At 35.3% G+C, this 24,116-nt stretch overlaps 2 protein-coding genes across 2 annotated transcripts; both read left to right on the plus strand.

Moving 5' to 3' along the window:
* The first annotated feature begins 501 nt into the window (after nucleotides 1-501).
* On the plus strand, nucleotides 502-1,671 carry LOC127839512 (HHIP-like protein 1). Its single transcript, XM_052367901.1, has one exon. It carries the CDS (start codon nucleotides 502-504, stop codon nucleotides 1,564-1,566), a length of 1,065 nt encoding a protein of 354 aa, XP_052223861.1. The 3' UTR covers nucleotides 1,567-1,671.
* A 5,804-nt stretch (nucleotides 1,672-7,475) lies between these two features.
* On the plus strand, nucleotides 7,476-24,009 carry LOC127839513 (HHIP-like protein 2). The gene is made up of 7 exons (XM_052367902.1): nucleotides 7,476-7,611; nucleotides 8,583-8,767; nucleotides 18,729-18,866; nucleotides 20,364-20,505; nucleotides 21,321-21,463; nucleotides 23,196-23,277; nucleotides 24,000-24,009. Exons 1-7 carry the CDS (start codon nucleotides 7,550-7,552, stop codon nucleotides 24,007-24,009), a joined length of 762 nt encoding a protein of 253 aa, XP_052223862.1. The 5' UTR covers nucleotides 7,476-7,549.
* Nucleotides 24,010-24,116: the final 107 nt, after the last annotated feature.

Here is a 24,116-nt window from a genome sequence, read left to right on the forward strand (position 1 = left end):
TCAAAAATTAAAAAAAGGAAAAAAAAAATTGGAAGGGTGTGTAGGGGGGGAGTAAAGGGGGGGGGGGGTATCGTAAAAACTGAAAGTTTGCTGATGGATCATATGAAAAGTGCACGTCATGACCTTCGTGAAGACTTCAACGCTCCATGGTTTCTATGAGAATTGATGCGGGTGGCCTCTAATAATAATATCAACCGTCTTCCCTCGCGTATAATAAAGTGCGTGTGTACAAAGATCTATCAATAATGTTGATCGATAGATCTTTGGTTTGTTATACATGAAGGTGACACACAACATACATCATAAACCGATTACCACACGGTAGTCGATAGAAAACCGCCTTTAGCGGCTTGTATTCAATCGTGTGTAACGTGTGCGCGAATCTGGTAGTTTTACGTCTGATACATGTACGTGAAAGCGAGTACTACCAATTGAAGACGTTAAAGATCGCTAGCGTGGTGATGAGTTAGCCAGTAGCTGTAGGCTTGCTGTGGAGAAAACATGACTAGCGGAACGCAAGATGAGTATAAACGATACGTGTTGTTGTTTTTTGTTGTTGCGCAGCTTATGGTCGCGAAATTAGGTGTCAATTGCCACCCGCAATGTTTGGACGCTAGGCCACCATTTCGGGCCTCTTCTGTTTCGTTTTGTCCTGCATATAAGGACCACGGTTGCTGCATGCCACATCAGGATAAGCAACTTAAAGCAAGGTTTGACAGAATTCGACTGCTTGTACCCGCGTCTGAAAAGCAACTGTGGACGGACTGTGAAAACTATGTAAAAACTTTTCTATGTGAAGAGTGCTCTCCTTATGCAGCGCATATATTCGATGCTGAACAAATTTCGTACGGCACGGTTCCAAAGCCTCGTGCATTTCCTGGTCTTTGTCGAGGATACTGCGGGGAATTTTTTACAAAATGTAAACACATTGTGAAGTATTATATGAACGAAGTTGGTAGCGATTATATGGAAGAAGCCAGCAAACTTCAGTCTGCAATCACTGTGGGAGAGGAAAAGTTTTGCAACGAGACACATTTGGTAGATCTTGACTATTGTTACCCAGGATTACTTACAAATCCGATACTTATAGGTAATATATCTATTGATAAAGTAAGTCAGGAAGGGTGTCTTTGTATGGAACCTTTTGATAAAGTTAAATTTAGAAATCCAATCTTTCTGAAACATGCCAATGATGGCTCTAAACGAATGTTCATCGGAGAGCAAATCGGAATTGTACACATTATGTATCCGGATGGCAGACGTATAACACCACCGTTTCTCGACATCAGCGCGGATATACAATCATCTTCATACAAAGGAGACGAACGTGGCATGTTGGGAATGGCTTTCCATCCTAATTTTTCTCAAAATCGCAAATTCTACATTTACTATACACCAAGTATCACGGAATATGAGCAGCAGCAAACCAGTGCAGATCATAAAACTCGGATTGAAGAGTTCCAAGTTTCCGCAGACAACCCGGACCAGGTGGACTATTCCTACCATCGCATCATTCTAGAGGTTTATGGATTCTACTGGAATCACAATGGGGGCGAGGTATGGTAAAGGTTAAGGATGTTTCATAACGTATAATCTTTTAAAGTTTAGTCTTATGACTTAGGCATATTAACATCAATTATATTTCATAGGTATAATTCAACAATCATAGATGTTTAGCAGTTTTTATGTTTTTTATCAAAATTGGGGCCAATATCTGGCTCCATTCCCAATTGAAGAAAGAATATGTTTTCCATAATTGGACCTTAAAATTCCCAATTGAAAGTATAGAAAAAGAAATATATATATTATGGACTAAACCCATATGTCCAAAAATTAAGAGTCAGGAAAAATTATTATTTTTGCGAAAAATGACGGTTTCCGAAAAATAACGGTTGTTTGATTGGGTCATGTGTGTCCTAAAACAAGGTCAAGATGTCAAATTTAAGAAAAAGCTTGTTTCGACTATAGTGTGCAATAATGACTTTATCCTGAAGAAATTTCAATCATCAGAATAATTTGATCTTGACATAAATGAATATGAATTTGGGTCGCATGTTTACAAAAAACTAGGTCACCAGATCATTCATATCTTCTAAAAACCTAGTTACCACTTTTGAGGTTACATTTATGAATCATTATTGATAAACAGAATGGTCAGAATGTTAATGTTGATAATATCTATAATGAGATCACATCTGGATCATTTGTGTCCTTAAACTAGGTCATGAAGTAAATTTTAGAAATATACTGTTATCACTCTAGAGGCCACGGAAAAACTCAATCATCATGAAACTTAATCAGAATGTTTATTTTATTTAGGCCCCGTTTGAATCTGGGTCATGTGCCTAACAAAACTGTTGTGTGTAGGTCAGAACTAAATAAGCAAAGAATGAAAACAAAAGTAGCAAGTTATGTGGTCCACAAAACATAGCTTAAAAGTGTCTTTTTATGCCCCCGGTAGGGTGGCATATATCAGTTGAACTGTCAGTCCATTTGTTTGTCTGTGTGTCCGTCGGAAAACTTTAACATTGGCCATAACTTTTGCAATTTGAAGATAGCAACTTGATATTTGAAATGCGTGTGTATCTCATGCAGCTGCACATTTTGAGTGGTGAAAGGTCAAGATCATTCTTGGAGGTCAAAAGTAAAAAAATACAATCCATGGGAATTAATAAGCTTTAAAAGGGAGATTATTTCTAAACCTGTCAAATGATATATTGAAATTTTATTTCAAAGCGGCGCAATAGGGGGCATTGTGATTCTGACTAACACATATATTGTTTGTATGCGCCCTCAAATTATTTTGGGGGAGCATATAGCCGCTGCTTCGTCTGTCCGTGAATGTGTCCGTCCGTCCGTGCACAATTTTTGTCCGGGCTATTTCTCAGCAATTAATGACCGGAATTCAATGACACTTTATGGAAAGCTTTACTACCAAGAGGAGATGTGCATATTATCAGCCGATTCTGGTCAGATGATTTTTCACAGAGTTATGGCCCTTTGAAATTTTCCATTAACAGTACATATAATGCAATTCTTGTCTGGGCTATTTCTCAGCAACTAATGACCAGAATTCAATGAAACTTTATGGGAAGCTTCACTTCCAAGAGGAAATGTGCATATTATCAGCCTGCTCTCGTCGGATGATTTTTCACAGAGTTATGGCCCTTTGAAATTTTCTATTGTATATAGCCCAAAACGGTGTCTATATAAACTAACTGAACATATTACTGCCGAACTAAAGGTTACAATACACTTATAAATATAGTTTAACGCGAAACGACAGAAAAAGGAAACAACTAAAATGACGAAGAATCAATTTCAATTCGTTTTCAATTTTCATAATCGTTTTATGTACGATTGATTTTTAATTTCAATTCGTTTTCTGTCAAATACAAATCGTAAAAACGATAAAACGAACCTTATCTGTTTCCCTGCATGGACCCATAACCAACCATGGGGCGCCCCTGGGTCAAACATGCGGCGTGGGGATACGCGTCGGCCTCTGCCGCGCCATTTCTAGTTTTATTTATGTAGTTGCTTAATTGTTTTACTTGACTTTTATCTTCCCCATTGATCTCTGTTTATTGTTTATTCTTAAGTGGATTAAAATTATTATATGTGGGAAATTGTACCAAATATTATACTTAAACTAGTAAATTTGAGTGGTTCGTTGCAAAATGTTGTATTCTCACAATATAAACTTCTGATGGTACCTAATTTTGTCAGTTTTCCTTTGATAACTGTTGCCAAACTGTTGTTCCAAAGATTCAATAGTTTCCTTTTGTGTATTTGTTTGAATCTGTATATATAATTATGTCCGAATGTGTTTGATACAGAGACTGTTACCTGGTACATACATTTTCTGGATCATTGATACAGAGACTATTTTTGCGGTAATGGTAAAGGTTTTTCTGGATCGTTACATTTTATGCTTTGATGTTTCATAATGTTCAACTTAATATATTCCACACTAAGTCTAAGTCTTTTTGTAGGCTTCACAGAATGTCTTTATTACTGGTATATGTATTTATATGTATGGTGGAGCGTATAGTCGCCGCTTCGTCTGTCCGTGTGTGTGTCCGTCCGTGCACAATTTTTGTCCAGGCTATTTCTCAGAAATTAATGACCGGAATTCAATTAAACTTTATGGGAAGCTTCACTACCAAGAGGAGATGTGCATATAATCAGCGTGTTCTGGTCGAATGGTTTTTCACAGAGTTATGGACTTTTGAAAATTTCCATTCACTGTACATAAAGTGCAATTCATGTCCGGGCTATTTCTCAGCAACTAATGACTGGAATTCAATGAAACTTTATGGGATGCTTCACTACCAAGAGGAGATATGCATATTAGCATATTATCAGCCTGTTCTCGTCGGATGATTTTTCACAGAGTTGTGGCCCTTTGAAATTTTCCATTGTACATATTTTGCAATTCTTGTCCGAGCTATTTCTCAGCAACTTATTACGGGAATTGAATGAAACTTTATGGGAAGCTTAACTACCAACAGGAGATGTGCATATTATCAGCCGGTTATTGTCGAATGATTTTTCACAGAGTTATGGCTCTTTGAAATTTTCTATAAACTGTACATATAGTGCAATTCTTGTCCGGGCTATTTCTCCCCAACTACTGACTGGAATTCAATGAAGCTTTATGGGAAGCTTAACCACCTTGAGGAGATGCTCATGTTATTTGAGGGTTCTGGTTAGATGATTTATTAAGAGGGTTATGGCCCTTTGAAATTTTTAAGTTGCTAAACCATGCATCGTATTATTATCCCCGCCATAGGCGGAGGGATATTGTTTTGGCGTTGTCCGTCCGTCTTTTCGTCCGTCCGTCTTTCCGTCCGTCCGTCCATCCGTAGCCATATGTTGAAAGTGCTTGGGCGGATTTCATTGAAACTTGGTATGAGTATATATATATGGAAAACAGGATGATGCACGCCCAAAGGCATTGTACACCATCTGATAATAACGGAGTTATGGCCCTTTGTATCTTAAAAAAATGCTTTTTGGAGTGTCAGAAATAACATTTTTGTGTCCAGAAGCATATCAATTTAACGAATTTGCTTGTTTTGTCCAAAGTTATGCCCCTCAAGACGTTTACCTTTATCTGAATATATATTGCAATATTGTGACAAAAAACCTTTGGGGAGTATCACCCGTCTTGATGGTTTCTTGTTTTATACTAGCAACTAATTAAGTTTTCTACCTTTTAGCCTTCATCAAGCCGATAATTTATGGTGCTCATTTTTAGCGAGGCTGTTTTCGGAGAAAACCCGAGCTATTGCCATAGCCAGCTCGTCGTCCGCCGTTTGCCGTAGGCGTCGTGCTAAAACCTTAACATTGGCCATAACTTTTTTAATATTGAAGATATCACCTTGATATTTGGCATGCATGTGTATCTCATGGAGCTGCACATTTTGAGTGGTACAATTTGAAGATGAACATCTTCCTTTAAGGTCTAGGGTGTAAAAAACAAAGTCAAGGGAAGTTATAAGCTTTAAATGGACATAGTTATCTGACCTTCCCACGTATGTATTTTTCTTAAATAAATCAAAGCGGCGCAGTAGGTGGCATTGTGTTTTTGACAAACACATTTTGGTAAAAGGTCCAGGTCAAGGTCATCCTTTACGTTCTATGGTAAAAATATAGATTTAAGGGAGGTAATAAGCTTTTAAAATGGTGAAAATTATTCAATATTGAACATAGCAACTTTATATATTTGGCATGCATGTGTATCTCATGGAGCTGCACATTTTGAGTGGTGAATCTACAGTCAAAGTAGTGGCTTTAATTATTTGCTACTAAAAATAGAGATTTGTTACACTTATGTTCAAGGGAAATAATTTATATAATTATAAATCTAATATTATATATTTCCTTACCAAGAATCGAAGTTCTTTGCACAGTTACTGTACAGGTTTATTATTTTTATTATTTATTATCTATTTTCTAAGATTTTTTAATGGTATAATTATAATTTATTTGCTGGTCATTACATACCTGTGGACTTATGTCCATAGATACATGATCAACTGGTTATGATCTCTTTTAAACCACAGGTCTTGGGTGTCAGTGATGTTTAAAATGGTCATAATTGACTGTGAAACCCTCCCCACCCCCCCAGTTTGGAAAAAATTCAAGGGAAGTAATAACTTTTAAATAGAGATGATTTCTATACCTGACAAATGATAAATAGAAATGTTATTTCAATGCGGCGCAGTAGGGGCATTATGTTTCTGACAAACACTTCTCTTGTTGGGTCACAAGGTCAAAGGTCAAGGTCACTGTGACCTCTAAAAAAATCTGACATGCTTTCGCAGCCGAGCGTGGCGACCGTTATGCTGTGCACTTGTTAGCTTACCACATTAATGACTCAATCTTTAGGAAATGTTAACAGATTTATAATGTTCAAATATCTAAGCCATGATAGTATCTGTGTCAAGTGGGGTAAAACACTGATTCATGAGGTCACGTCTTAAATTGGTGTCTTTAAACTCGGATGAGCGATGAAGGACTTATGGTGGCGCTGCCCTATTGTGTCTTCTTTTAGATCCTTGGTCGAAACTATAATTCAAGGTGCTCAATATTTAAATTCTGCTTTTCAGGTTCTTGATTGATCCGGTAATTGGAACTGCATATAGTTTATCCTTTCATATCTTGACAGATCTGATTTAATTCATGATTGTCTGTTTATCCTCGCCCGCCATAAACAGCTGGGCTATTATAGGTATGCCTTTCATTCTGTCCCCGTGTCAGGCTGTCAGTCGGTCGGTCGGTGTGTGCTCCACATCTCATATATCCATGGAATGATTGTCATGAAACTTGTTTGAAATGAGATGATTTGCAGAAGGCATAAGTTACAACGGTTCAAGATCAAGTTTGTACTTTAAATTAAAAGGTTTGAGCCACTGTTTGTATGTCCTCTGCTTATCTTATATACCCTTTGAAGAATGTAAAAGACACTTAAGTAAAATATGATGACATTGAGACTTTGTGCAGAAAGCATAAGTCACTTAAGCCAGCTCAAGGTCAAGTAAATATTTTAAGGCCAAAAGATTTTTGTGTGGAGTCCATTTCTCATACATCCATTGAAGGATTTTCATGTCACTTGGCTTCCATGTATAGGTTAATGAGACTATGTGCAGTAGACATGTAGTGTTTAATCCAAAAGGGTTATATGGGTATGGTGCCTAACTTTAGTTTAAAGCATTTTTGCTTAAAAGGACAAGTGGCCGAATAATGAATAAAACAATTAATTAGAAAATCAGGGGATGCAGTGTGCAGTTTGCACAGGTTTATCAGGAACAACACTTTCTGCTTTCTAAAAAATTATGTTTAAAGAAAGTCTCTTCTAAGCAAAAATCCAGCATAGGCAGAAAGTATAATCCCAGATTATCCTGAGCAGTCCTGCACAGGCGATTCTGAAATGACACTTTAGCACGTGCATTAAGCCCAGTTTTTGCATAATGCAGCTCATATTATGTAATGCACGTGCTTATATTTCCTGTTTCAGATTCTGTTTGGAGATGATGGCTTCATGTACCTTTTTATTGGAGATGGTGGGAAAGCGGGTGACCCACTAAATTCCGGACAAGACATGTAGGTCACGTTCTCTATTTCCTGTTACAAATCCAGTGATTTTTCTTGCCGTTTAGGCAAGTATCGGTACAGGGCCAATTGAGACAAAATAATGAAAAAATGAACATAATTGGGGACTTTGTTTTTATGATGTTTACTTGCATTTATGCGCTTTTGGATTGAAATTAATGCAACTTTTTTCCTGTAGGGATTTTTTCGGACGGTATCAGGAATGTTTAGGACGGTATCAGTAATTTTTCGGACGGTATAAGGAATTTTGTAATTTTGTCAGATTGGGAGAGTGCCCTTTTCAGGTACTTTTAAAGAAGTAACACATATGCATATATCCTGCTCATGTCAACAGACATAATTATAGAGGTTTTTACTGATAAGAGAATAAAGGGAACCTTTCAGTTGCTAAAATCTATAGTTCTATATTTATTTGGAAGGCTTCTTTATTATATACACAACCAAAAACATCTTTAACATTTCGTTCATAGTATATTTTAAGTGATCTGATAAATGTTTTAACTTATTTGCAAATTCTGTTATCACATGATTGGCATGAATCATGATTTTCATTGCATTTTGCAAGATGTTGATAATACCATTAGCTAATCCATTAGCGAAAAACAGTTAAAAGAAATGCTAAGAAAATAAGGTTATTTCTTTTAATTGTTTAATCAATATAAATTAATTATTATGGTGCAATTTTGCCAAATATCTAATAATTTTAAAGTAAAGACAACTAGTCATGTGTTACAACAGTGTCCCTATGCCGAATTAATCTATATATCTATCTATCCCTAACACTTTAGTCAAGGTCACATTTTGAGGTCAAAGGTCAACTTTGGCCTAAAACAGTTTAATAATTCTTGTGTTATGAATTTTCAGGAACATCAGTGAAAGTTCTTGTTTATTCAGACATATTCATAAGTAGGTCTAACATGCTAATTCAAACGCCTGGTCTGGCTGCATTTTTCAATATTCAGGTTCTCGTTGCTCGGAAAAGTTGTTCGCATTGACGTGGGCCGTGCTGACATAGTTCGACAACGGGAGTACAGCATTCCACCAGACAACCCGTTTGCTGATGGAATCAAAGGTCTTCCAGAGATTTATGCCTACGGAATAAGGAACATTTGGCGCTGCGGCAAAGATCGTGGTGATGCAGTCACAGGTTAGCCTTGTTATGTTTCCTGTTGATTAGATAATGTTCTGTACTTGCTTGGTTTTGGTTAAACCTTAACTGTTTAGATATGCATTTTAAAGTGTTTGTAGTCCCTTAGAAAATCAGTTTAAATAAAGACCTTTATTCTAGAATCAAGTGTTTAAGCCTTTATTTCCAAGTCCAAGATTCTGATGAGAAGCAAAAAGCATAAAACCTGAACAGATTGCGAGTGATAGATGAACCATGAAAGCCGTATGGTGGAATCTACAGATATGCTAAAACAGTCAATTGGCTGTTCTGGCTTAAAAGTGATGATGTGTTGGTATGATTTTACTGAAGGTATTTCTTTGAATTGTTATCTTGCTGATTGTGCTAATAATCATCAATGTGATTTAGTTCAGAAATAATTTGAGCATTGTTTAATGGACAATAAACAACAAGTTCATGATGCATGGGCATTTAACAATTAGAGCAATAGATAAAAAAGTTACACATCTAGATAATACAGAGAGTTATTTTGGCTTCTAAAAATGATAATGTGAAAATTTATTTTGATTCTAGGATGATGTGATGAATTATTATATTTTACTGCATAGTGCGAGGTGTCAGGACTGCTATTTGTGTAGTTTAGTAGAAGTTGCACAGCAACAGGGTTTTCTTTTTCTTAGAAAAGGCTGAAAACAGACCTGATCCCACAATGAATGGACCTTAGTCAGAAGTAAAAGGACACGATCCCAATTAGTAAATTTGACACGATCCTAAAGTAAACACACCCACTCCTAATGCAGATTTTTTGTTTGTTTGAAAATTATGCTTGTGATCATGAACATATCTTTGTGGTATTTATTTCGTTTTTAACACATAGAAGTCTGATTGGAAAGTACAGACTTTCTATGCTTTGTTGTTCAAGTTTCATAAATGTTAAAACAATTTTGTAAATGCAAATAAAAATTATGATGTGTTAATATTTTTGGGTTTAAAAAATATTTCAAATTATTTTCAAAAAATTGCCCTGAAAACCCCTGAACAATGTGTGCTCTTTGTCCATAGAAAGATTAGCACAGAGCATGTTACATAGAATCACAGATAGATAATAATTGTTGATGTCATAATTATGCGCTTATTCTTCACAACCATTATTGAGGTTTAAATCCTCCTCACTTTATTCAGATTAACTGATGAGCATCATTAACTGATGAGCATCCTAAATAGAGTTAGTTAGAAGCTCACCTGAGCAGATGGTGGTTTTCTGCTTGTTTTTTCAATCATGTCTCTCGGATCATATCTGACCTGATGCCTCAGGGGTTAAAGATACAGTTAAATCCGGTAATCTTGCGCGTCCGGTAATCTTACGCACTCCGCAGTCGCGAATATCGCAGACAAAAAATGAGTTTCTTTAGTGATGAAAGATAGAATTTCACATTTTTAAGAATTAACTAATTGAAAAGGTACGTATTCCATGCAAAAAAAATTATCATTACATTTTAACACCGGTTGCGTCATCCCTATACATTGTACACGTATCGTAAGCACTGACCTACTTACGATAAATTCGAAATGACTCACAAATTACTTGTAGTCTTAAGCGTTTTCATACATACAATTAAGAATTCATAAATCCAACGTGTAGTTTAGCATAACATTGGACAATATCCAATCAGTTATGGTATTTTGGGCCATTGAAAATCAATTGCATCAGATGGCATTGTCATCATTTCCCGCCAATCTGTCAAACCACATTTGGTATGATCTCCGAATGCCCCATGGCCTAGTTTTGATATTTTCTGTAAACTATGTAAGCATGATTGGCATCAAATTAAACCTGTTTAAACTATTTTTTCAATGCTAGAAATCAATCATTTTATATTTTTATTTTTATTTTTTTATAATTGTACACTATTACTAGTAACTATATTATTTCTTGATTTGTATTGAAAAAAACTGCACTTGAAATCCAAATTAAGTTTGAATGGTTTTACAAACTGATTTTTTGAATAATATCTGGAATGTTTATTGTCCCTCTTTGGACACCGTATGTCTACAATTTTGCCTAAATGAGGTCATTAAATCAAGTGCGCAAGATTACCGGACACTGTGACAGTTTGAAAATGAGGTGAGTCATGTTTGTTTTGAAATCAAATGAGACAATTCTTCACTGAATTAATCAGATATGTTGTGTTAATAAGCACATGAACTTATTATTTTCGTTATAAATTTAGATATTATGCTGTCAATTTTCAAAAGAACATGTTTTTAACCAATTGACCCTTAACTGCGCAAGATTACCGGACAACATCGTATAGTTATTTGTCTGTTCAACCTCACACAGATGCCATTGCCAAAGTTTAGTTGCAGAAGATTATTTTTAGTAAAAGGGTGCGTGCGTAGTAAGGTGACATATAATGAGCGCTTGTACTGCCTTGATTTAAAAGCCATGCAGTTGTAACTCTGCTTTGAAACCTGAAGAGCCCGGGTTTAACCCATTTATGACTAGCGTCTAGAAAAAAGGCCTTGGCAAACAGCGTAGACCCAGATGAGACGCCGCATAAGGCGGCGTCTCATCAGGGTCTGCGCTGTTTGCTTAAAGGAATTTGTGTAAGAAATATGCTTAATTATAGAAATTAATATACTAGACATCCCTAATTTTGGAAATAAATTGATCCAATTTAGAAGGATGGGGGAGTCCACTAGGCATAAATGGATTATACAGGTGGTGTTCTGTTGTGGTCTACAGATCAGATTATGACCTTTTTTCTTCCACAGTTCTTTGAAGTTTGTAGTCAATTACATTTTATGACTTGTTGATGGTCACAAATGTGTTACGACTTTCAAGCAATTTGACCTAACTGAACTACTCAAGATCAATTTTTATAACAGGATAGAGGGCTTTTTTTGCTATAAATGAATCATGAACTCTCTATGTCGACCATCAAATACATTTGTTTTATTACTTGAGGTTATGAAATGCGTGAATCCGATAAACATCAAATTAATGAGAAATATTTAAGGGCATATTGAAGGCATTTTCCCCTGAACATATACGTGTATAAAAAAGTCCATTCCCTTGTTTCAAGTCAACATTTATTCAGCAGCAATGTTACATTGATAAGATGATTAGGAAATAAAAAAGAATGCAGATATTATTTTTTAATAGATAACTTCAGTAATTGATACGAAATAGCGTACACTAACTAGAAATTTACGACATTTAAGTCCTATTAGATACATGAAGATGTTCATTTAATAAATTTTACTGCTTCCGCTTCATGAGTCCCCTGGGACATTTTAAATTTTATACTGATGAATATTTTCAAGAGTGTTTATAAAACAAACAGGTATATGTCTACCAACCATGTAATACATACTTTTTGAAGATAATCTTATTTTTGAAAATAATATACAGTATTAATATGCAATTTGGACTTGATAAGTAGACTTTTTGGTGTAAATAGCTTTACATATGAAACATTTTATATTTTCAGCACAATGTGACCAAAGTATTAAAATAATGAGTCAACTGAAATTATAAATTATTAAAGACATTTGGTTCTACAAATGGACCGTGTTCTGTGAAAAGGGAGTTAAATGAATGTGCGTAAAGTGTCATCCCAGATTAGCCTGTGCAGTCTGCACAGGCTAGTCAGGGACGACACTTTCCGCTTTTATGATATTTTTTGTTTACAGAAAGTCTCTTCTTTGCATTAATCCAGTTTAGGTGGAAAGTGTCATCCCTGATTTGCCTGTGTGGACTGCACAGCCTAATGTGGGACGAAACTTTACTCACATGCATTATGCCCAGATTTCTCAGAACAAAACCCAAATATTCTAAATCATATTCCAGCAATGTATATCATTGTTTATAAAGTTATTGCACTTACCTTATAGAAGAATACTTCTAAAATTACTATAGCCCTCGAAAAAAAGTCCCAAAATTAAAGAGTGCTTTTTTTGGGTTATTGTGTTGTGTCTTACCACACGCACCTTGCTTGATATCAGTTTTATTAATCAGACAGTAACTATAACATGTTCAATCAAACATAGAATGAGTGATGTTCAATCAATCAGGCCTTTACTGTTATAATTTTCAATTGATGTTGATAGAAAGACTTTTATTTTTACTTTCAAAACTTGACTAGAAAATCCTAATCTTCATTGCTATCACATTATGATCAGGTATTGTTCAATAAGAATATCAACTTACTGTGTTTGTTTTTTGTTGTCACTTACCGGTTTCACTGGAGGGGACTTATGGTTTGCGCTCTGTGTGTGTGTCTGTCTGTCTGTCTGTCTGTCTGTGAGTTTGTCTGTCACACTTTTCTGGATAACTTTAAAAGCTCTTATTTGTTCATGAAACTTGAAACATGGATAGGAGGCAATATGGACATTATGCATGTCATTTCATTTTGTTCCTACGTCAAACATTCTGGTCGCTATAACAACAAATAGACTAGAAATACTGCTGAAAATGGTGTTTTTCGGGATCCTGCGATAACTTTTAAAGTTCTCCATATTTTTTCATGAAACTTGAAACATAAATAGATGACAATATGGATATTATGCACGTCATTTCTATTTGTTCCTACGCCAAAAAGTCTGGTTGCTATGGCAACAAATAAAAAAAAATCCGACAATGGTGGAATTTCTGACAATGGTGGAGCCGGTAGGGGACATATATTGCTTGGTAATAGTCTTGTTATACTATGTTCTATGTACCAACTTTAGTATAACAATTTTGAAAGAGTCCTGTGAACGGAAATAATGTGAATGGGTATGTGCAATTAAGTATAAGGCAACAAAAAATACTAAAAGTTCCCAATCTGAAGAATTAATTGAGTGAATTCCTATTATTTCCTCATTCAAATCTTTCATATTGCTGGGTTTCATATGCTTATATTTCCCAATTAGACTTGTATGTGTTAATTTTCCCCATTGGGCTAACAAAATGAATTTACCAATCACACTGCTCGTTTCTACCTTATTACTTCTCTTCATGAGAAGTTCCTAGATTTAATATGACAAATGACATGCATGGCGTGATTTAATTTAAAATTTAGTGTGTGTAAAGTATAGTTAAATGCAGTATACCGTGGGCTAGTAATTGCATGGTAATCATGTTTAGAAAACCTTACATTCTCCAATCAGGTATCATAGTTGATTAACACAGCAAAACAATTAAAACTCACTGTGAAATTTTGCAATTACAATTTGATGGTTAACCATAATCTTAATCAGAAGGCTGTACAATGTGGTACAGTGAAACAAGCATATTTATCATTATAATTTATTCATTTCTTCTTTAATGAAATTAAAGCCATGCATATAGCTTTCTCTTGATCAATTTTATTTATCAATTAATGGCATTCGATTTCGAAATAGACCTCAATGGAGTAAACTTAGATTTATTGTAGCATTGCATGGATAATATTTTCATGTGCTAATGATTAAAACATTTGGTTTACTCTTTGATTATGTTATTTGATGTATGTGGGTTTTTTATGGCAAAGTCAGCCATTTATTATGCTCCCCAAAAATGTATTTTGGGGGACGCATATAGTCGTTGCTTCGTCTGTCCGTGCGTGTCTGTGTCTGTCAGTCCGTCCGCCCGACCGTGCACAACTTTTGTCCGGGCTATTTCTCAGCAACTAATGACCGGAATTCAATGAAACTTTATGGGAAGCTTCAATACCAAGAGGAGATGTGCATATTATTAGCGGGTTCCGGTCGGATGATTTTTCACAGATTTATTGCCCTTTGAAATTTTCTATAAAAAATATTGTTCCTCCAACTGCTGTGCCCTCAAGAAGTTTCCTTTTATCTGAATATATAGTGCAATATTGTGACAAAAAATCTTTGGGAAGCATCACCCATCTCCGACGGTTTCTTGTTTGCATTTGTTTTCTTAGTTATTTGTATAATCAGAAAATGATAGACCAAATAGAATACCAGGTAATGTTTGAATACAGATAATTTGTTGCTTTTAACGAAAAGATTTTTTTAAAGACTAAAGAAAAAATCGTATCGGTGTTAAACACTGACATAGTAATTTCTATAGGCCCAGATGTAAACTTTTGTTTTTAGCCATGTTTTCTATCATAAGACAATCCTAGGAATATTGAGGCAATTAATGTACAATCATTTTTACTGCAATCAATTAAGAACTCGTATCCAGTCACATGTAACATACTGATTGATCTGTATCATGTCACTAACATGTATACACATGATGTATATTCTGTCACCATCTGTCAGTTGTTGACTTCATTAATAATGATGGATTGAGTTCTCTTCCTCAATGGCTAATACGATTATCTGAATGAAGAGAAGCCATACTTTGTGCCAACAGGAAATATTCAGTCTTTAAAGCAGCCCTGTTGTATCCTGTAGCATAAGATTTGTTAGAGTATTAGATCTTACTGTGAGATGTTTGTTTGTTTATTTTGTCTGGTAATTTGCCTTTTTAGCAAGGCTGTTTTTGGAGAAAACCCGAGCTATTGTCATAGCCAGCTTGTCGTCCGCCGTCAACTGTAGGCGTCGTGCTAAAACCTTAACACTGGCCATAACTTTTTAAATATTGAAGATAGCACCTTGATATTTGGCATGCATGTGTATCTCATGGAGCTGCACATTTTGAGTGGTAAAATGTCAAGGTGGACATCATCCGTCAAGGTCTAGAATCGAAAAAACAAAGTCAAGGGAAGTAATAATCTTTAAATGGACATAGTTATCTGACCTGTCCAGGTATATATATTTTGTTAAATAAATCAAAGCGGCGCAGTAGGCGGGATTGTGTTTCTGACAAACACATTGTGGTAAAAGGTCTAGGTCATCCTTTACGATCTATGGTAAAAAATACAGATTTAAGGGAAGTACATGTAATAAGCTTTAAAAAGGGAGAAAATTAGTCAATATTGAACAGAGCCACTTAATATATTTGGCATGCATGTGTATCTCATGGAGCTGCACATTTTGAGTGGTGAATCAACAGTCACGGTAGTGGCTTTTAATTATTTGCTACAAAAAATAGTGATTTGTAACAGACATTTATTTTCAAGGGAAGTAATTTATATAATTATAAATCTAATATTATATATTTCTTACCAAGAATTGAAGGTTATTTTCACAGTTACTGTACAGATTTATTATTTTGAATATTTGTAACCGAAATGATTGATTTGTTTTTTTTATGATATAATTATAATTTCTTTGATGTTCATTACATACCTGTGGACTTATGTCCATAGATACATGATCAACTCTGGCTATGATCTCTTTTAAACCACAGGCCTTGGTTGTCAGTGATGTCTGATATGGTCTAAAATGACTGTGAGGCCCTCCCCACCCCTCCCCTCCCAGTTGGATTGGACAAAATTCAAGGGAAGCAATAACCTTTAAAGGGAGATGATTTCTATACCTGCCATATGATAAATAGAAATGTTATTTCAATGCGGCGCAGTAGGGGCATTGTGTTTCTGACAAACACATCTCTTTTTGGGTCACTAGGTCAAAGGTCAAGGTCACTGTGACCTCTTAAAAAAAATTCTGACAAGCTTTCGCAGCCTAGAGTGGCACCCGTTAGCTGTGCTCTTGTTTTATAACAGAACCAACATTAATATATTGTATACGTATATGCATGAGTATGTTTAAGTACCATACCATGAATATATATATATATATATATATATATATATATATATATATATATATATATATATATATATATATATATTGATAGTATATTAGAAAATCTTGAATACTGGAATCAAGTTAAATTGTCTTAGCTGATTGCATTGGCTTTCTTTGTGATTTTAAATGCATATACAAAACAGTTATGCAAGCTGAAACAGTGTTTGATTTCTAATGTCTTAAACCATCTTGTAAGATTGTATTCTTAGTTTGACGGACATGTCGTAAAAACATTAATATTAACTGCGCTCTGAAAAAATGGGGTTCATTTATGTGCGTAAAGTGTTGTCACAGATTAGCCTTTGCAGACTGCACTAGCAAACCAGGGACGACACTTTCTAGACTGCACTAACTAACCAGGGACGACACTTTGCAGACTGCACCAGCTAACCAGGGACGACACTTTACGCACATGCATTAAGCCTTGTTTGTCAAGAACACAGCTAATATGTATGGGCCACGCTTTGTAAAAATGGGCTTAAATATGTGTGCATAAGTGTCGTCCCAGATTAGCATGTGCATTTCGTACAGGCATATCACGGACGACAGTTTGCGCCTTAACTGGATGTTTGTCAAGAACAGTCTTCCTTTAACGAAAATACAATAAAAGTTGAAAGTGTAGTCCAACGTATTCATGAGAACTACATTGTGCTTCATAAGCTGCCCGAAGCAAATCTGGCGTTAGATCTTAAATGTTCTGACATTGTTGTGGGAAATAAACATGGAATATATTGTAAAACAAAAATAAAAACGAGCATTTTGTATCGCGTTAAATCTATGTTTCCAGACCACATCCACCGTTGAAATTTTGGCTATTGCTTTAAGGAATATTGATTTTGTATGTGTTCATTTTTCAAAATATTGAACGAATATTTTCTGATTTTGAATGATAATGGGCTTCTTAGTTATTAAGGGTATATAAGTAAAAAGAAGTTTTCTCAATCTCCACAACATACAAAAAACTCGTCTTATATGTACCTACAAACAATACTGTTCCATAAATAATACTGGTTGCTATGGTATGTGATTATAAAAGATTTTAATGTGTCAGGTTTGTTTATTCCTGCAAATAAGTGAATTTTTGATATATTTCGGAGTTAGTCTGAAGCGCAAATTACTCCAGTTTTTAGCATACTTCTGTTACAACCATTTCTTAAAGTTAATCGGTACAAATAAGTGATGAACATATTGCAATCCACACGTTTATTTCTCCTGAATTTCTTTATTTAGTTGCCTTTGATAATTGATGCAAATGGCTTGTGGTATACCATGGAATAATCATTGTGACCTGTTCGTGTTCTCTCAGAAAATCAAATTAAATTGAAAACCTTTCTTAGTAAAAGAAAGTACTTACCATAATTATTCGAACGCTCTTAATTTTCAGACACCCTATTTGTTAGCAAAAACAATGATTTTTGTGCCTCTTAATTTTCAGACATACGGATTTAAATATTTCATTAATGATTTAAATTTTCAGACAGAATATTTTACAGTGCTCTTTTGCAAAATTTAGTTTTTTACACTCATCTTGTGATACTTCGATCATGGATTTGTACAAGTAAATTAAGGTAATGAAACCTGGAATATGAATGTCTGAGAGCAATGTACCATACCATTTACATAATTGGGTAAATAACCATTTACACCGGTAGAAAACAATCATTTCACCCAACAGTATTTGAAATGATATTGTACTATTAAGGAAGCAGTATGTTTAATGGTGTGACCTTTTTGTTCTGTATCATTTCAGGCAAGAGTTAGCAAAACTGTTAAGTTGAATATATTTCAATGTATAAAAAAAGAGTAAATCACAATAAAACTATTGTGCATTTATATATTTCTTTTAATTCAATATAATTATGATTTTCAGACACTAAATTTTTGTCTTTAAATTTTTGGACACCTGTAATTTTTTAATATTTTCCCTATCTAAAATCTAAATTTTTGGAAACGAAAAATAATACATTTTTAAGTGTCGGAAAACTTGGAGTAATTACGGTTAATGCTTCATTTAAAACCCGTAAATACTTCTGAGCAGCAAACATCATAAAAACTACAGCGTGCTAGGTACTCAGCCTCTCTTCTGGTTTATTGCTGGTTGCATACAGCTGTTTTCACTTTGCTTCTGAGCGGGAAAGGTTTACTTACTAAAGATAGCCAAAACAAAAGCACAGACACATTTGCGGCCATATCCTTGAGAAGGCAAATCACTTTAATTGTACTCATCATGTGTTCGTTGAACTTAAAATATAAATGTGACTAGTGGATGTATGCCGTATGATTTCAGGTGAAGGCAAAGGTCGAATACTCTGTGGTGATGTGGGACAGAGTAATCGAGAAGAGATCAATCTTATTGAGAAGGGTGCTAACTTTGGCTGGAAAATCAAGGAAGGCAATGCAGACTACTGCAAAAAGTGTAAATCAGGTGCAAAGAAACAAAATAAATATTTGCTTAGTTTCAGGTTGTTTTTGTTAGCCCCCGTTTGTACATCAGGACATTCTGGTCTGTAGTTTTTTCCTTAACGCTGCCATATATTAACGGGCCTTGGACTTGCGGATATTTACCTGATATATATTATGTGAGTCTACCTACATGACTCACAGATAAAGATGAGTTAAGTTCTGTTCCAATGATTATTTTATAAAGTTACGTATACCTTCAACTTATCAAGTTTGAGTTTTGTTCCGGTACATTTATTTTGGAAGATTACTGGCCTTGGGCTTAAGAATTTATTTAAAAATAACACTTTTCCTGATAACACTTTTAAGATACTGAACTTGGTTTTGGTGTGTACCTACCTACTTTACATACAGATCAAGTTGGTGTTGTAGTTCCTTTCCATTGATTCTTAACTGATTCATCCTTAGGAATATTCTCTTAAATAGCTTTGCGGCTTGACTATACAATAGGGGGCTTTTTATTTCACAAGCATAGCTCTTATTTTCTGTTATGGTTTCTTTCACTATATGACTATATACTGCAAACTGCATTATTTTATTAGCTGTTTATTTTGGTTAACATTCACAGATTGAGTACTTTTATTGAGCTTGCTATAACCACTCTATGATCAGAAAATAGGTGGAGGATCAAATAAAACACTCAGTATTAATATTGACAAAATGCATGTACATGTTATTGTAACTTTCAAGTTTATTTAAGGAATTTCAAATATCTTCATTTACTTCACAAGTTTGTACATGATTTTGTTTAAAGCACGATTTTCTGGGTTAATATACCGTAGTAACTTATAAGTTAGTAAAGCAATCTTTTCGCAATATAAAGTTGGAACACATCTTTGCATAAGTATGTCTTATAATATGTTTTCTCGGAAGATGTTTTAATGAAAAGAAATTGTTGTAAGCCCCAAGAGTGAAATGAGTTTGCATAGCATGCTTAATTATTAAGAGAAATAATTATTGTATATATAATGTTGTTATAAACCTTACCATTTTATGCTTGAAGACACTTCAAAACCGTCTAGACCATGTATTTAGTATAAAGTTATTTATTTTAGCTTGATTGCATAGAAAGGCGTATTTGAAATGTTGTCTAGTCAGTTCCCTGGGCCTAGGACCAGTATTTGGTGTCTATGGGGAAGATTTAAAGAACGCTCCTACAGTGGGGATCGAACCCATGATCTCCTGGTTGCTAGGCGGCCACATAGCCCAAGTATTTTAGGCAAGCTCTGGAAAAACTGATTTAATGCCTGTGCGTCAAGTGTCATGCCAATTTAGCTTGTGTAGTCTGCACAGGTTTATCAGGGAAAGAACTACACTCTAATGGATTTTTTTTGTTTAAAGGAGGCCTTTTCTTTGCTGAAATCCTTTCAATGGCAGATTTTGTCATCCCATGGACGACACTGTACACACATGCTCGTTTGCCCAAAGGACTGCTTCTTTTCAGGACAAATTTGTTTTTCAGCATTCCTCAATGAGACCCTTACCGCCCCAATCTATGACTATGGGCATCGTGTGGGTAAGTCAGTGACAGGCGGACACTTCTACAGGGGATGTCAGAGCCCCAATCTCAATGGCTTCTACATCTACGGAGATTTCATGAGTGGGTAAGGACATTGTGAGCCGCATGCACAGGGAATACTGGGCTTGATGCATGTGCGCCAAGTGTCATCCCAGTATAGCCTGTGCAGTATGCACAGGCCAATCAGGGATGACACTTTCTGGTTTAAAGGAATTTTTCATTTAAAGGAAGTCTTTCCTTAACAAGAACCAAGTGTATATTGCAAAAGTTGTCCCTGATTAGCATGTACAGACACTTTATGCACACGTTCAGTATTCCAAGGACATGGCTCTTTTAAATAATGGAACTGTAAGAAAAACAAGTAATTTCCTGATGGTGCTATAAACGTTTTACCAAGTAATATATGGTTGACAACAAACACATTTATTGTTATATGAAAACCATTTTTCAAATTGAGAACAACATACAGATAATCAAATTAACCAACTCATAAGTACAATTTTAGTAAAAGTAAAAAAAACAACAACAAATCAACCTTTTTTAACAGAATGATTTAAACACCGCTTAAATAAAACAATGCTATGGCAATCTTAGCAACTTTTGGCAAATAAACACAATAAACTAAATCCATGGAGTTTAAAATTAGTTAAAGATAACAGGGCGTTTTCTGTTTTTATACCTTAGATTGTTTTGTGGGGGAAGGAGATGATGAAGTCATTTTGGGGATATGGCCGTGTATTGGGATTATCAAATGGGAGCATATCTTATCAGCTCCTATCATGTGAAAAAAAAATCATTGTATTATGACATACATAAAAAATATTACTATTATAGTAGCTTTTAAAATGTGAGGAGAACAATCATTTAATTATGGCATTAAAAAGTCACGTTATTCACCAGTCGGTTGTTCCGTCTGCTGCATCGCCCGGGCAACAACACCTGGCACAACAAGGAGATAAAGATGTGTGGGGCAGACTACTGCAGACCTCCCCTTGTCAACGACTACTCAACCAGCATCATCTCATTTGGGGAGGATGAGGACGGTATGCTTTTAAATATTATCGGAGAAGTTTATAAACAAAGAGCTTTTGTCATCATCCTATGTAAGTGTTGTCGTCATCTGGTGTGCTGTGCGGGTAATTTGATGTGTGGTTTGCATCCTCAACTTTAAGTTTGTAACTTCTCTAGAAGCCTCATTTTTCACCCAATCTTAATGAAACTTGGCGAGAATGTTGATCTGGACAATAACTAGTCTGGTCTGGTTCTAATCTGGTTCATGTTTTTCCTTGAAACTAGGTCACCAGGTCTAATATTAGAAAACCTTGTTACTACACTAGGGTTAATTTATGCCTTACTCTTGATGAAATTGGTCAGCATGTTTATTTTGACAATGTCTAGGCCAAGTTTAAATATGGTTCACTTGCATCCAAAAACTATGTCACATGAAACATCTTTGTAGAGGCCTCATTTATGACCTAATCTTAATAAAATATGGTAAGAATGTATTGACTAAATCTAGACAAAGTTTTAATCTGGGTCACGTGTATCAAAAATTGAGGTCACCAGGTTAAATAGTAGAACAACCTTTTAACTCTAAAGAAAAATTATTTATGTATCGAATCTTGATGACACTTGGTCAGAAAGTTTGTCTTAAACTTGAGTTTGAATATGAGTCACATGCATAAAATATAGGTCACTAGGTCAAATCTAAGAAAAAAATTTGCACCACCCTAGAAGCCAAATTTATTATTAAATCTTTGTGAGACTTTGTTATTATTGATATCTTGACAAAACTTGGGCCAAGTTGGAATCTGGGTCTCTTGTATTTACAAACTAATGGTCAGAAAGTTCATTTTTGCAATATATTGGTTGTAATTGAATCTTGATCATCAGCATTAATAAAATAGGTCCAAGGTCAATTCTAGAAAAACCTTGTTAACCACTCTAGCTAGCTCCATTTATGACTCAATCCCAGTGAGACTTGGTGAGAATTTTTATCTTAACAAAACTAAGTTTAGTTGGAATCTGGGTGTCATGCATTTACAAACTAGGTCACCAGGTCAAATCTTTAAAAAAAAAGTATCCACTTAATTGCCACATGTATAATTCAGTGTTAATGAAACTTGGCCAGAGTGTAATCTTGACAATATTAAGTCCATGTTTGAATAAGGTTTAATTTTGGTCCAAAACTAGATCAGACCAATTTTCGGCAATTGTTGTCTTTGAACTAAGTTGAGCGCTTAAGTGCCATCAAGGTCCTGTTTGTTTTATGCCCCCGGATCGAAAGATCAGGGGTATATTGTTTCTGGCCTGTCTGTCTGTCTGTCTGTCTGTCTGTCATTCATTGTATGTGTGTGTCCCAAAACTTTAACGAAGGTCAAAATTTGATAAGTCAAGGTCAAGGTCATCCTTCAAGGTCCAAAGTCAAATATCATTGTATTTTTCTTTCCTAAAATTTCAACCTTTGTTTAAGTTTGGTCATAACTTTTTAAATATTGAAGATAGCAACTTGATATTTGGCATGCATGTGTATCTCATAGAGCTTCATATTTTAAGTGGTGAAAGGTCAAGGTCAAAGTCATCCTTCAAGGTCAAAAGTCAAATTTATGGTTTCAAAGCGGCGTTAATTGGGGCATTGTTTTTCTGACAAATACATCTCTTGTTTCTGTTTATCTTAAAGTACATGAATTCATTGAGTGTATATACTGTGATTTTTAACAAAAGTGTCAGATTTTGTTGTAAGACTTCTATAATCTGCTATGCATTATTACACAGGAGAGATGTACATGTTGTCCACAAGTTTCGCCAGTCCCACTTCTGCATCCGGTACTGTGTACAGAATTGTGGACCCCCATCGGTATGTCAACTTTTTTATATACAAGAAATCAATTGTATGGTCATGTTCCAATATTTTCTTAGTATCCTGATTGCTTTGAATACCTTCATCATTTAAGGTAAGGTTTGATTTCTGTTTGAATGTCAATATACTTTTACTGCGGAAAAATCACTTAAAAAATTGAGCATTGCTATTGGAAAAAGGGGTTAATGCATTTCTGCCTAGACAGGATTTTCATTTGAGTCGCGTTCTGAGAAAACTGGGTTAAATGCATGTGCGTAAAGTGAGGTCCCAGATTAGCCTGTGCAGTCCCACACAGGCTAATCAGGGACTGACACTTTCCGTCTTAACTTGGATTTTCGTGTAGAAGAGACTTCCTTTAAATGAAAAATACCATAAAAGTGGAAAGTGTAGTCCCTGATTAGCCTGTGCGGACTGCACAGGCTCATCTGGGATGACACTAAACGCACATACATTTAGCCCCGTTTTCTCAGAACGCGTCTCATTTAAAGAGACTTCTGTTACACGAACAATTCCATACAAGAGTAAAGTAGTCGTCCCTGATTAGCCTGTGACACTAAGGCACAAGCATTTAACTTTTTTTGCCAGAGCAAGGCATGTTCTGAAGGTTGATCTCAATATGCCTTCTATCGCCTGTTTCAGAACAGGGAGCTCTGATACTTGCATTTAATATAAGATTTGAGCACTAACAAACTGCCTCATAAGTCATGTTATGTTTACAGACGAGGGTAACCCCATTGACTGCATTCCATACAAACATCAGCAGTCGCTGCCACCAGCAAGTTCTAAGACAGCCAGCCCAACCCAAGTTTCAACACCCCCACCAACAGACCACCTAT

Source organism: Dreissena polymorpha, chromosome 7 (genome assembly GCF_020536995.1).
Source record: "Dreissena polymorpha isolate Duluth1 chromosome 7, UMN_Dpol_1.0, whole genome shotgun sequence".
NCBI classification, from domain to species: domain Eukaryota; kingdom Metazoa; phylum Mollusca; class Bivalvia; order Myida; family Dreissenidae; genus Dreissena; species Dreissena polymorpha.

Coding starts and splice junctions, on each gene's coding strand:
- LOC127839512 (XM_052367901.1), top strand. CDS start 502: ATGACTAGCGGAACGCAAGATGAGTATAAACGATACGTGTTGTTGTTT.
- LOC127839513 (XM_052367902.1), top strand. CDS start 7,550: ATGTACCTTTTTATTGGAGATGGTGGGAAAGCGGGTGACCCACTAAAT. Junction 7,612..8,582: donor CTAAATTCCGGACAAGACAT/GTAGGTCACGTT, acceptor TTCAATATTCAG/GTTCTCGTTGCTCGGAAAAG. Junction 20,506..21,320: donor TACGGAGATTTCATGAGTGG/GTAAGGACATTG, acceptor GTTATTCACCAG/TCGGTTGTTCCGTCTGCTGC.